The sequence below is a fragment of the Talpa europaea genome, assembly GCF_964194135.1.
Source record: "Talpa europaea genome assembly, chromosome: 8".
Lineage (NCBI taxonomy): Eukaryota > Metazoa > Chordata > Mammalia > Eulipotyphla > Talpidae > Talpa > Talpa europaea.
The window spans coordinates 53947681-53962389 of NC_140075.1; the positions used below are offsets into that span (position 1 = coordinate 53947681).

Here is a 14709-nt window from a genome sequence, read left to right on the forward strand (position 1 = left end):
CCCCCACTCATTGACAGAAACTGAAAGACGAGCACAGACCCCAGGCCCACCTCTCTCCCTTCTCTTCCTTGTTTGGTGCATCCTGCTTCTTGGCTGAGAAGCTCGCTGTGGTGCCCCCCACTCCACTGGCCCAGCCCGCCTGAAATCTGTAGCTGTCACTTCCTGGGGCCGTCTAGGCCCAGGACTGTGTGGTGAGCAGGTCTCTGACCCTCCTTGGCTGAATGTGAAGGAAACTGCCCTTGGACAGACCCATGCTTACTCTGAGCAGTGCCCACTGCTGCTGGGTCTTCATTGTCCTGACCCCTAGTTCCTACCCTCTTCTGGGTTAGCCTCTTACTCCCCATCCAGGTTGACTTCATGGCTTCACACCCCAATTTGTCCTTTGCTTCCAGTCTCTTATTCTGATCCAATTGTACCCAAATTTTCCCTCTTCCCCTTGGTCATGGCTGCTGACTGCCATCCCCATCCTGGCATGATACCCCTCTTTGCCCCTTGGAATCAAAGCATCAAATGGGTATCCAGCAGTCATCAAAGGTGGTTCTGGCCATGGCCTGGCACTCAAAGCCCACCCCAGCAAAGTCCAGGTTCTGAAACAAAGCCACTGAAAAGTCCACAGGGAACCGAGCTGGGTGAGTGGTAGATTTACCAACTGTGGCTGCTTGGAAGTCGGGTGCCAGGAAGATGGGCGTGAAGCAGAGGAAGGCGGCTAGGCAGGTGGCATCTCTGCCACTGCGTTTACAGTCTCTGTGGAAGATGTTGATCTTGGATGGCTCAAAGTGGAGGCTGACATTGATCCGAACCACAGGGCGGGACCTGGAGAGGACAGGAGGGCAGAAGGGTGGAGGGCGAGAAAGGCTGCCTTGCTGTGACCCAGGGAAAGGTGGGAAGCCAGACGGGAATGGAACTTGCCAAACTGCCATTGGAGGGTGAGGTGGGTTGGGGGCAGAGATGTCAAAGCATTGTGCAAAAAAGCTCATGGTGGGTGAGAGGCAGACCCAGCAGCTTCACAGTCTCGAGCTGCCCTTTATTCCCTGGGGAGCTGCAATTGCAGACCATACTGACTTTCTTTGCCTCTTTCTCACTTTTAGACCAGTGATTCCTGCCCCTGGGTGTATATTAGAATAATGTAGAGAGTTTTAAAAAAATCTTGATGCCCAAGTTGCACTCTAGGAGCAGGTTAAATCAGAATCAGCATTAACAGGCCTCCTTGGTGGCACAGGGGGTTGAAATACAACCTATATGAAGCTGTCCACAGCCACTGCAGCACAAGTTTGATCCTGGCTGGCCAGAGAGCTACCCACATGGCACAGCAGACCTCTCCTGACTCGCCCGTTGCTCCCCTCAGCAGTGTATTTCAGTCAGTCTGCCTGTTCTGCTCCCCACTCTGTCTCTGGTGAGTCCTCTCACCAGTGCATCTGGTGAGTCCTCTCTGGCACATCTGGCCTGTACCCCAGTTCTTGCATGTATGAATAAATCTTTAAAAAAAAAAGAATCAGCATTGTCATGTCTTAAAGGGGGTACTTCTCAAATTTTAATACTGAAACCAAGATGAAATAGTTAAATTGTTCTCAGATCCTAGCGAACAAAAGAAAAAAAAAAAAACTTGTATAACTTTCCTTTTGCATTTTACTTTCACAGACATACAAGAGCCTTGACCTTATCTACAAATGATATAACTGAGCAACTGCAGAAGGAACTAACCTGGAGCTGAGCTGCAGGCCCAAGTGCAGAGGAGAGGAGCACCCCGAGGTGAGGGGCCCATCAACAGAAATTCAGAACTCCAGGGATCTGGACAACAATCTCTTCATACTTCTCCATACCTGACCTGCCCTAAACTAGCCAATGAACTCCAGGTAAGTACACATTTCTTTGCTCTTAGTCTATTCTTTAGCCAGTAAAATTTAACTCCTGTGATTTTAACCCTAATCTGTAAAACGTGTATAACCTCATTCCGTTTCTTAACCAGAGAGGCAGAGTTGAGTTTTTCTTCTGCCTCCTTACCAGCTGACTTGCAATAAAACCCTCTCCCCTGTCAAAACCTGGAGTTTTGTATAGTAATCAGCCTCTATGGACACTGGGCTGTGAGCCCACTGGTTGGCAATGAACTGTCATTCCAGGTGGAACTGCCTGCGCAAGGCACTGCAGCCCTGTTAGGGAGCGGATTTCCCCACTGCTGACCCTGAGGAGTCACCTAGACCTCTTTGTCCAGAGGCTCAGCAACTGGGCTCCCTTGCTCCACTCCAATACTCAAGGATTCCTTGGTGCTAATTTCATTTTGAAAGAAGAAATAGTTCTGGGAACAGATGACTTTTAAGTGAGTAATCTTGTTTTGAGTATCTGTTTCCTAAACTGTTTAATTAATAGCTCAGTAGGCTTGTGAGTTAGAGGCCGGCCCTAGAGAATGCAGAAAGATCTTTGGTGGGTTAGAATCCCCGAGTCCTTGGGCTAGAGGCCTGAGGTCCCTGGGTTAGAATGCCAGGAGAAAAGACAATGTAAAGCTTAGCTATTATAAATAGTGCTGCTATAAACATAGGGGTGCAGGTGCTCTTTGGAATTGATGTTTCTGTGTCCTTTGGGTAAATAACTAGGAGTGGAAATGCTGGATCATATGGAAGATGTGGTACATATACACAATGGAATATTACTCAGCATTCAAAAAAGATAAACACATGCAATTTGCAGCAACATGGATGGCGCTGGAAGGGATCATGCTCAGCGAAATAAGCCAGAAAGAAAAAGAAAAATACCGGATGGTCTCACTCATAGCAGGAATCTAGAAAACTTAAATAAGAGACCAGGAAAAAGAATAACTATAAGAAAGAAAATATCAAAATCAACAAACAACTATGAACCAGAGATACTCTATGGGAGGTGGGAGGTGGGGAAAGGAGGGGTTGGGGTCAAAATAAGGGGGTTGCAATTGTATGGGGAGTATAAAAATAAAATTAAAATTAAAAAATAAAAATAATACAATAAAAAATTTTAATTTAATTAAAAAAAGACAATGTAAATGTAAAGAAGTTATAGTCATGGAAGCTACTCACATTAAAGTTTTCAGATTTAGTTTGGTTTAGGACTTTAGCAACAATTCCATTTTAGATGTATCTATAATAGTGATCACTGAAGAGAAGGTAATAGGCAATATAAGTGGTAGGCTTGGCTTTAGTCCATTAGAACAGAGTTTAAAATAATACTTAAAAAAAGAGAGCTCTAAGACTATATGTATGCTTGAGTGTCTTCCCACTGGGCCTCTTTGTTTTATCTCAGGTTGGTAATACTAGAATGAATTACAAAAGGTATCTATATAAATTCTGAACTCAGGAATATAATGGGGAAAAAACCAAAATATTTTTTAGGAACCATGATCTTGGATGGTTATGGTTGATGAGAACTAGCTTTAAAATTTAATGGTTTAATTTGAAACATGCATGTCTTTAGAGTAAGAATAATGGGATAAAGTTAAAAAAGGGGAGAGGGACGTTGAAAAGAAATAAAATACCTGGTAAAGAGAAAAATTTTAAATAGCAATTACCTGATAATGGAAAAATATACCCTGTAAAACTCCTAACATATCTCCCCCCATAAATCTAATCTGTCTTTAGAATGTAAACACCCCAGGAGAAAACAACACTAACCCCAGGAGCAAACACAAAAATTTAAGACACACTCTTTTTGGTACACAGACTGACTATTGCAAATCTCACTTAGATTTTTAATTTTTTATTAGGAATTAAGGATTTGAAAGGATAAAAATGTATGGAAAGCAGGTAAGGAGAATAGAAGGGGATTAGACCCCTGGAGAAGAAAGGATAAAGGACATGGGAAGGAAAGAGGAAGGACAAAAGGAAAAGGGATAAAGGAAAGAGGAAGTAATTTTGTCAAGTGAAATGATTATTCTAGAATGTATACATTTTAGGACAAAAAGCTGAATGAATATAGCAAGTCCTAAAAGGTTTGTTAAGTGGAAAAAGATTTATGAAAAAGGAATCATAGAGAAATTTGTATGTGGTCAAACTGGATAAGATAAAATGAACTGTTACAAGGACTTATAGTTAAGCCTTAATAATAATATATTTATATAAAGCCAAATTTTCATTTCTTTTAACTTCTAGAAGGAACAAAAGTATTTATAAACTGTGATCAGTTTATAAAAACAGCTTGTAAACTGCTTAATTTAATGATCTGATACTTTAAAGGCTTTTGGCTAGCTAAAGAGAAACAGTTCTGTCAGCATTTCTTTGAGCAGAGCCTTGTCAAAAGTATATATTTGCTTTAAAAATCACTGTCACTTTGGTTAAATGAGCAATCAAATATTGTTTCATAGTAACCTATATAAATATTTTGAACGTTTTCACCTATGACAAAACTTCCCTGAAACCATAATTCTAAAAATAATAAAATTTTTGATTAAAAATAAGAAATATGGAAAGTCTTAAGAAAACTCCTAAGACACCCTATAAAAATTGTTTTCTTTCCTTGTAGAGAGAAAAATATTAAACAACTTTATTCTATTTAATAAGTTGAAATGTTATGGGAAGGATTGTCACATGAGGAGAAAAGCTCAAACTTCTTGGCATGTAATGTAAATACTAATAGGATTGTTCTAGAAATTATGTGAAACTTCTTCAAAATCTGAATGTTCTAGTAGAAAATTACTACTGGCCAATTTTGGCTATTATTCTGAAATATTATATACCACAAAATTGAGCAAATTTCCTTATTAAGTATATTATACTGAAATCTTTAATTATAGGCATGTACAAATCTTTTGCTGTTTTCAGAAGCTATTACTTATTCTAATGTTTTGCATTTAGAGAAACTCACAGTAAAAAAATTTTGATAAATACTTTAAAATGCAGGTTTATCATGGAAAAAAGGATAAGAAATTGCAGAGCTTATGGAAAAACTGGACTCATAATAATTGCTACAAGAAATCAAGAGCAACATAAATTATGGAGAATGAATATTATTTTAATGAATTTTGTCTGAAATTTTTTTCTTTCCATGGGTTCCATGTTCCCTGATCCAACCAACTGCAGGTGTTGGTTGGTTGAACCCCCAGATGCGGAGCCCACATAATGTGGAGAGTCAACTCTAAGATATAGGCAGATTTTCAACTGTGTGAGGTAAGCATTCCTAGCCCCCACTTTGTTCAAGGATCAACTATACACAAAGAAAAAGCTCAAATTAAAAATTTTTTTTGGCTCAAAAAATAGCTAACACATTATATGTGGTAAAATTTATGGGCTTTTAGAAAGCATTTTGTTTTTTTTTGAAGCCCTTGGCTATTGCTAAAGCGAGACCCTAAGTGTAGACATATGGCACATGGCTGATGGGGTGGTGCAGAGGGAGACTGAAGGAAGGAAGCAAGAAGTCAGAAGGGGCTTGGAAGAACAGATCTCTGAAAAACATACACATTCTCTCACCCCAGGGAGCAGGATGCGCCTCCCAGCTGCTAAGAATCCACCCAGCCTGTTTCTTTATGTAGTTTGAAAAACTAAAGTGTAAGAGATGAGTGAGTAGCCAGAACTTCTAGAATTTCAAATTCTGAGAGGTTTTTTTGGACACTATTTTGCTCTAACAGCATAGAGCTCCTAGAAGAGTGATTTGAACTTCAAGATAACTTAAAATGATTCCTTAAAACCAATTAAGACTGGTAACCACTATGAGATAAGAATTGGGTGAGTAGAGCTGACAATGGTGAGAGACAAGGGACAAGGTCCTGAAGCACATCTTTTAAATCCTGTACCCAGGGCCTGGTGGTGCAGGGGTTAAAGTCTCAGCACTATCAAGCTATCCCCAGCCACCATGGCATGAGTTCTGCACAAGTTCGATCCCCAGCCAGGGAGCTACCCACATGGCACAGCAGACCTCTCCTGACTCGCCAGCTGCTCCCCTCAGCAGTGGATTTCAGTCAATCTGCCTGTTCTGCTCCCCACTCTGTAAATGGTGAATCCTTTCATACCCCACACCTCTGGCCTGTACCCCAGTTCTTGTATGCATAAATAAATAAAATAAATCTTAAAAAAAATGAATCCGGTACCCTCAGGAGAACCAAGCATCAAGAAGAGGGGGACCAACCACAGAATCACAGCGTTGCCAAGGGCGCCCACTGCCAGATCAACCAGCCCGTCTTCATTCAGGTCCAGCTGCCCGTGGATGCTGCAGCCAAAGTACTGCAGACCTGGAGTCAGTTCTGAGGCGGCGATTCTCTGCCAAGAGTGGAAAGAAGAAGAACGCCATGCACATACACTGTTAGCACGGACGGAAGGGTGCCCTCGGGGTAAACACAATGGGGAGCCCAGAGACAGCCTGTTTGGAACCATCAGGAAGCTTTCCTAGCTCAAAGCTTTTGCCTCCTGCTTGGTCCTGGAACTTGCAATTCCTATCTTTAAATCATTTGTTGGGATTAAAATATTGTATCTAGGGTCTCTATGGTGGTGCAAGGGGTTAAACACCACACTGTGAAGCAATCTGCAGCCTCTGCAGCATGAGTTTGATCCCCGGCCGGCCAGGGAGAAACCCACATGGCGCAGCAGACCTCTCCTGTCTCGCCTGCTTCTCCCCTCAGCAGTGTATTTCGGTCAGTCTGCCTGTTCTGTTCCCCGCTCTGTCTCTGGTGAATCCTCTCACCCCCCCCCCCCCCGCATCTCCGGCCTGTACCCCAGCTCTTGTATGCATAAATAAATAAATCTTTAAAAAATATTGTATCTAAAAAGAGGTCACTATCAAGTGTGACAGGTTATGAGGCAGGTAACCTACCTGTGCCTCTACCTATGGTGTATTTATTAGACTATCTTGCCAACAAAATATGTAGGCAAAGTGATGACCTGGAGGGGAAGGGACAAGGAAGGGTTACTCTGAGGTCGGCAAGGCTTCCGGCATGAAGCATTTCCAGAGCAAAGCAAGGGCAGCGGAGTCTCCATTCACAGTCAATCACATGGACACAAGTGGGCAGGTGAGGTCCCTGGGATTTTATTGTTGTCTGGGGTGGGGGAGGCAGATTAGGTTAGGCAGGGGCCAAGGGGAAGTGCTGCAGACAGATGCACCCTATCAAAATTTCCACTAGAGACCTGCAGGGCTAGGCATTCGGGACTGCTGTTATATGAAGACACAGAAGAGAATCGTGAACCCGCTCTGAGTCCAAGCTCGATCATTTCTAGGGGTTTGAGGGGGCGTGTTACCTGCTTTGGCTTTTTTAGGATGCCGCCTTGGAAGCCGTGGAAGATGTAGATGGCCCCCCGGTGGTTGTCCTCTAGCGGGGCTCCCACCACCACATCATTACAGGAGTCTTGATTGAGGTCCCGAACCGAGACGATGGAGGCCCCGAAGCGGGCATTCTGGTAATTCTGGGAATCCTTCAGCGTCTCATTGTAAACAAACCGGTCCTTCCAAACCAGGGGCAGGAAAAGACTCAGTTTACATGGCAAGGGGACTCGGGGTCACAATCAGCTCTGGCCTGCAGCATCCCTGCTGCACCCTAGAAATCTCTCCCTGGCAGGTTAAGACCAGCGATGCCGGGGCTCCAGTTCTCTCCAGCTGGCTCAGCAGGTGGACACGGGCCCTGCAGTGACCTTCTCTCAGGACTACCCGAGTCAAGGCCAGGGTCGGCCATGCCCAATCTCTGCCCAGCTCCGCGCAGCCTACCTGTCTCAGGCTGTAGACGTAGACCCGGCCGCGCTCACGGCCCTCGCTGAAGTACATGGGGGCGCCCACCAGCAGGACGTCTGTCACCCCGTCACCGTCCACATCCACAGAGGTGATCTCACTCCCGAAGTAAGAGCCTATCTGTGGCACAGGGACGGGCAGAGGGAAGCGAGGCGCCCACACACACTGAACCCGTCCCTTACCCCGAAACAAACCCGGCAGCCTTGGACTTGGAACTTTTGGAGAAATGAATGGGAAGGCTGCACCCCTTTGCCGCTGCCGGGCCTGCACCCCTTCCCAGCCCAGGACTGGACCAGCCTGGTTCATCTTTCCTTCTGGTATCCACACCCGCTACTCTCCCTGCTTTCCGTGTTCACTTTTATTGCTTGACATTTATTATGTTTGTTAAGTGACATATTAGAATGGCAAGAAATGAGCAAACTTTTTAAAAAGATAGAACGAAGATAAAAAGCGCCCACAGTTGAAACATCCCACTAGTGTATTTTCTGCACTTTCGTGTATTTCCTTCTATTTTGTACACTTTGTGTTCTTCTAGAGTTTTCTCTAGGGTGTGCTGCCTGAACGTGTGGTATTATTTTTGTACTCTGGAATCCTGTCGCAGAGCTTTTAGGGTAAGTCTTCACTTAACATCATGGGGAGGTTCTTGGAAACTGGGATTGTGAGGAAAGCAGGTCCTCCAATTAGGTTTTATTCGAAGTCAGACTGGATTATTACTTTTTGCCTCAATAGTATAACAAAAATCCAAGGACCTGCTGTAGACTGATTTTTTAAATCAAATCATGTATCCTGAGCATTTTTTTCATGATGGATTCTGTTTTTTTTCTACGAAATAATCACCGGTGGTCCTGTAATATTGGAAAGCAAGCGTGTGCCAAGAGTGTATAATCAGTCCTCATTTGCTGGACATGGTCCAAAGGCCTCTGGGATAGGTGGTGGAGAATTATGCCTTTTCAGCATTTGAGCTCTCACTGTGCTCTCTGCCTTAGGTGCTTCCTCAGGGAGGGAGCCACCCACTCACTGAATCAGAAGCCCTAGTGTCCACCTCTCCCACCTGCAGTGCAGGTTTGCAGGGTGGGGGTGGGGTGTTTGCAGAACACACCCCCCTCTGGCAGCTGATCAAATGATCCCTCGCTTTGGTCCAGATATCCTGCTGGACCTTCCTCCTTCCTCCCGGCCTCTGTCCCTGACTCTGTCTCCCACACAGAGGGAGTGCCTCCTGCCATAATGAGAGATTTCTCTTCTCCAAAAGTCTCAGGCTCTGTCTGGGTTCCATGCTTCCCTCAACACATACTTTCCTGTTGTCTGCACCCTTCTCCCCTCTTAGCTCCCCAGAAACTGTCTCTCCATCCTTCAGGTCACTTCCTGTTAGGAGCCCAGCCAGTCCCACTCTACTCCCTGCCATGGGTGCCCTGTGCACGGTCCCCCAGCACCTGCTCCCTCCACAGGGGCCCTCATGAGGGTAGGCTCTGAGCCCTCTGGGTTCCCTCGTGCCCTGCCTGGCATACAGGAGGTGCTCGATAAATGTTGATTGGACCATTGGTTGCTTAGGAAAGGGGGAGGAACCCTTCTCATGACAGCCCCCATGTGAGATGCTTGCAGCCTCAGGTTAGCAGTGACAGCTTCGTGCCACCTTCGGTGAGACAACCGTCCTCACTGTGCAGGGAACGGACTGAGCTCAGAGAATTCGAGCCACTTGCCAAGGTCAGGCTAGTGAGGGTTGGAACTTGGGTCTGTCTCATATCTGAGCCCACGATTCTCCCCCGCTTGCTTATCTCCTGGCTTAGGATGTCTTCAGGAAAAAAAATCTATCCTCAAGCATTAAAAGATTTTAACTGAAGAAAAAGATAAAACAATAGATGAGAGAAAGAGGAAATCATAAACACAGCGTGGGGGAGGGAAGAGATGTGTCTCCATAAAGTGATTAAGAGCCAGACTGAGCAAAAGAGGGAGGAGAGTGGGAGACATTTGTCTAAATATGTGGCCTCAGCTATGTGGGTCACGATATTTGGAATCCACTTAATTCAGCTGCCTTTAGCACTGCGGTTTCTCCTTCGGATGTTGGAGGCAGAAGCAGGCTGTAAAAATGTCATAAATTTATCAACAAATTCCCTCCAGCTCTCAAGGTCTGGCCTTGGATCCCAAAAGAGACAGCTGGGGGGGAGTGTGGGCGGTGGGCTGGAGGCTGGGGGACAGCAGTGCCAGGCTTCCCAGTGCCCTTGAGATGGGAGGGAGGGCGGGAGAGTGATGGCTTCTGCAGCTATGGGACTTAGGTTAGACCCAGTGAGAAATCTGCCCACACAGTGCTGGGCCAAGGGCAGTAGAAGGCACGGGAGACAGCGCTGCTCTCAGGCTCCGGAGAGGCCTGGTTTTAGAGATGTCCGGGCCAGGCAGTGGCCTGGCAGTGGCACAGCACAGGCAGTCCCACCAAGAGTCACAAATTCTGAGCTTGACCAAGCCATGAATCTACCATCTCAGCCCTGGGAAAGCTATGCCACTTTCCAGGCCACATCCCCCTTGGCAGCTGAAGTGACTTGGCTCACAGCCCTCCATTCTGACCTTCACCATCAGTGATTCTTATCATAGCGTCCCCTTTGCATTCATGATCCTCCAACAGGAGACACAGCAACCCCGTCAGGTTGCCCCCATGCCCAGGCAGGCAGGGGCTGTGATCGCCGAGTCACGCTAACAGTGCCAGCAAAGGGACACGCTGGCATGTTGGTGAGCTGTGGGTGGAACTGGCGGGTGGATGCATGACTCTTCCTACTTTGGGCAGCGTGAAGGTGCCAAAGGGACATGACGTCCCCTTCAGGATTCTTGGGCCTGGCAGCCAGGCTGGGAAGCCACAGCCTCCATGCTGCCTCCAGCCCTGAACTCTAGATATGATCAGAGAGAAGCTGGAGGTCTCAGTTGAACGCACCAGAGACAGGGGGTTCTGGAAATGGAGGCAAGCAAATTATTCTCATAGCAGGTACCTTGCTCTTGTAGGGACCAGGACCTGCTTTCTGGGACCAGGACAGCGCAGTGCTAAGACTGTTGTGAAGGAGCTATGTGCCCCCAGTCGGGGAGGATTTCTGTGGCTGGGGGACAGTCTTACTGAAGGGGAGAGATGAGCGCCAAGGTCCCCTCCAGTCCAGCCTTGTTCTCCCCCTTGCCCTTCTCCCCTTGCTCCTAGGCACCCCCATCCATTACCTGCTCCCCTTGTAGGGCCTGGTGGATGGTGAGACTCCGGTTGTTGTGCATGGTGAACAGGATGACTTTGCCTGTGTGGTTGAACCGGGGGGCTCCGGCCACATACACCCGCCCCTGCCTGGAGGACACGACCGACGTGACTGTGTACCCTGCCACAGGAGGAAACAGGAAACAGGCTGGTCTGCTTTCGTGGGGTCTCAGGGGTTCCTGCAGCCCCCAAAGACAGGCGCTCCAGGCTCCTCTCAGTCCCATATATAGGCCCCACAAAGAGGAGACCATGAGAACTGGGGTTCCTTTGCAAAAGCTTTCGGCTAAGGTTCTTGGGATGACTTTGCTTGGTGACTGTGTGAGGTAAACGTGAGATGCCTTCAGGCAACTCTCCTGAAAGTGGGGACCCAGCAGGTGTGCAAGCCCGGAGTCCCTCCAGCTTTCTGTGAGGTGAGCTTGGATATTAGATCTCAGCTTTTAGCTGGGTGTCAATCTTTGTTGGCAGTTTCTGGTGGCTGGATGTCCCCTCCTGTTCATGTGCACATGTGTATGTGTGTGTGTGTGGGGGGGGGCTTGGAGGTAACACTGTCACTCGGACCCCACCAGTTGCTTCCAGAGTGGCTGCAGAATGAGCTGATTCAGTGGCTGGGAATGTGGGTGCAATGGGTAGGTTACTCGGGATCCAGACAATGTTTTCCACTCTTGGAGGTGTGTTCTGGAGAATGAGGCTCAAAAGATTGGCAAGACCAGGACATCATATATACACGAACGTCTAGCTAACGTGGCTCTATCTGCAGTGCAGCCATAAACATAGGAGGGCAAGGCAGGGTTGGCTTTGTGGTATGGGACAAAGATCCTTCTGAGTTGCGCCTTCAGTGACACTATTGAAGCTGTTCTCAATTGGCCCTGGAACCTTGGGCTTTCACAGAAGAAGGGACAGTGGTGGTGGGATGGCTTGGGGACCGAATGTCCCCAGGGAAGACATAGGCCAGCTCATAAAACTCCAAGCACCATGGAGAGCTTCCTGCTGCCCAGCAGTCTGTTGGCTGTGGCTTCATTTCCCAGGTGGCTCTTTAACCAGCAGGTGGCTCATTCTGGAAGCTGGACCAGCTTCCCGAAAGCCCTGACAAGAGGATGGGGGAGACCTGTGGCCAAAAGTCCCTACAGCTTCCTCCATGTGAAGGTAGAGACCTAGCCTCCTAGGCCCCTTCCCCCTCGACACTTTCCCTTGGGGCATGCGGGGAGGAATCTTCCAGGGCTCCAAACACTGTCCTTGGTGGATAGACTCCCAGAGGGAGGAGGAGAGAAGACACTTACTCAGGACCCCACTCAAGATGGTGAGCCTGGTTAGGGCAAGACAGTGAGCCTCATAAGGTCCGTTCAGCCTAGCTCTGCCCCACCAGGGTTGTCTGGGACAAGGAGCGGGACAGCTCTGCTGGGCGGGGGTGGGGATGGGGGCGTAGACTCACCCTGCTCTCACTCAGATACCTTCACTAGCTTCCTGCTGCCAAGATGGAATAGCTCCAGCGGGAGGCCTCCCACTACAGCTGACCCACCTGCCACCCCTCCCCATTCATGCTGTTCCCTACTACGCACTGAGCCCATTGCATGCGGGGCAGAGGGTTGGGTGTGCAGGGTCAGGGGGAGAGCCAATGACCCCGGCCCTGGCTCCTGCGTGAATCAGCACAGAATGTGCACAGACGGGCCTCTGGCCTCCTAGGGGCGCTGCCTCTCCTGGGTCCCTTCCTGGCCCTCCAACAGCCACCTCCCCACACCCCAGCTCTGACTTATACCCAGGTAGGCCCCGTGATTCTTGAGCTCCTCGGGGAATTCTTTCAGGTAGGACTCTCGGAGAGGAATGACCTTCCCGCTGCTGGTCTCCTTTAGCACAGCTCCATTCCAGTCATAGGCACCGACAGCTCCCAGCAGAATCCCGTCCTGACATTGGGGAGGGGACACACATCAGCTCATGCCCCCACCAGGAAGCAGCCCCAGGTCCTGTGCTCTTGAAGCATCTGCCACCCCCTCCAGGGCCTTCTCCTGGGCATGTTATTTAACTACCTCTCTCTCAGCCAGGATTTTTGGCTTTTGAATGAGCTAAGGATCTTCTTGCCCCATTTTGTCCTTAGCACAAAATGGGTCGAGCTGATCCCCAAGATGGAAAGAAGGAAGTTTCTAGAAACAAAATCTAAGTCCAGGCCTAACCTCTACTCTTCTTTGGCCTTCAAAATCTCTTGTGGCTAACCCTTCCTTCTGACACCCCTTCAAGCTGTGCCCTGCACGTGATCTCTTCCACATTCCTGTGCAGCGTCTGAATTGCTTCCTACTTCTTAATTTCTTGAGTAAAAATTCACTGAGTGTCTACTTTGAAGTGTCTACTTGCTTGGGTCTGGTTACATAGTCCCTGCCCTCACACAGCTCAAAAGTACTAACAAGTACTAACAAGTACTGAAAGTACTAACAAGTTCAAATTATGATAAATGTGAAGGATGTTCAAAATGCCAGTGAGGTTTAATTTAAATTGAAATGACGGGACCTCCCTGGTGGCGCAAGGGGTTAAGATGCAGCAATTAGAAGCTATCCGCAGCCACTGCAAAACGAGTTCGATCTCTGGCCAGGGAGGTGGCCCACATGGCGCAGGAGGCCGCTGCTGTCTCACCCGCTGCTCCCCTCAGCACTGAATTCAATCTGCCTGTTCTGCTCCGTGCTCTGTCTCTGGTGAATCCTCTCCCCCCATTCATCTTTGGCCTGTACCCCAGCTCTTGTATGCATAAATAAATAAATCTTAAAAAAAATAATTGAGATGAGAGTCAGGAAAAACTTTTTTGAGTAAGTGATGCTTACTTATCCAGACACCTGAAAGATGAGGGTTAGACATTAGAAGAGATGGAGTGGAGGAGGACAGAATGTGCAAAGATCCTGAGGCTGAAGAGAGGCTGCAACCTTCAGTTTCAAGAACTGAAAATGTTTGATGTGGCCTGAGCATTGATGGAGACCTGCAGAGTGGCAGAGATGAGGCTGAACAAGCAAGCCAGGACCACTTCTGTGGCGGCCAACACCCGGAGCCAGGCTGATTGGCAGGATTTGAAGTTCTCCCACCACTTGGGGCCCAAGGCACTCAATCTCTCCTCACCCTCAAATCAGTGGTGCCAGTAGAGAAAATGTGATTCTGGTCTTGGGACAATCAGAGCATAAATAAAGACACAGGCAGGGTCACCATGCACTGCTTCCTCGATGGCAATAAAAGGGCAAGATTGTGAGCTTCCTTTTCTCATTCCAAAGGAATCACTATGAAGAATAAAGTTGATCTTATCAAAGGGTTAAAGAAATCCTTATATTCTAGTGACAGAACTGACTGTTCAGATGGAATGTTTTTCTGACTATAAATAAGCTGGTCTTGGGAGAGTCTGCTGTGCCTGGTCGTGTGAACGTAGCACTTCCTAATTAGCTTTCTTCCTCCTACTCTGCGAGCCTCAGCCTGGCAGAGTCTGACAATCTGCAGGGCCAGGATCAGGGCCAAGACCTCAGACTCACTGGCCACAAACTCACCACCAACATTCCTCACACTTGGGGTGTGCTCCATGCTTTGCGGAACACTTTCTCATCCAGGGGGGCAGAAGTTCATTATCTGCGCTTGACAAACGAGCGTTCAAGGTTCAGAGAGGGAAAGCGACTGCCCAAGGACACCCAGTAAGTCAGAGGCAGGGCTGGGGGGCGGTCTCGGTAGAGGAAAATGCCCTCCGCTTCCTGGAAGTCTGGACTGTGTTTTGATTTTCTGTCTGAGCACCCCTGTAGGAGGAGGGTAATGTCTGGGCTTTGCCTCTCTCTCTTCCTTCCCTCCCTCTCTCTGCCTGCTGAGTTCAA

The 14709-nt window shown here is 47.8% G+C and overlaps 1 protein-coding gene across 1 annotated transcript in view; it reads right to left on the reverse strand.

Moving 5' to 3' along the window:
* ITGA11 (integrin subunit alpha 11) overlaps positions 1 to 14709 on the reverse strand; it is a gene marked incomplete at its 3' end in the record, with an annotated part of 113347 nt that overhangs the window by 19120 nt on the left and 79518 nt on the right. Inside the window, exons 11-16 of the mRNA XM_084239535.1 lie at positions 12639 to 12783; positions 10858 to 11006; positions 7648 to 7788; positions 7185 to 7388; positions 6082 to 6212; positions 647 to 813 (exon numbers count right to left, since the gene is read on the reverse strand). Of these exons, the coding sequence (XP_084095661.1) occupies positions 647 to 813; positions 6082 to 6212; positions 7185 to 7388; positions 7648 to 7788; positions 10858 to 11006; positions 12639 to 12783 (937 nt within the window). The remainder of the gene's footprint in view (positions 1 to 646; positions 814 to 6081; positions 6213 to 7184; positions 7389 to 7647; positions 7789 to 10857; positions 11007 to 12638; positions 12784 to 14709) is intronic.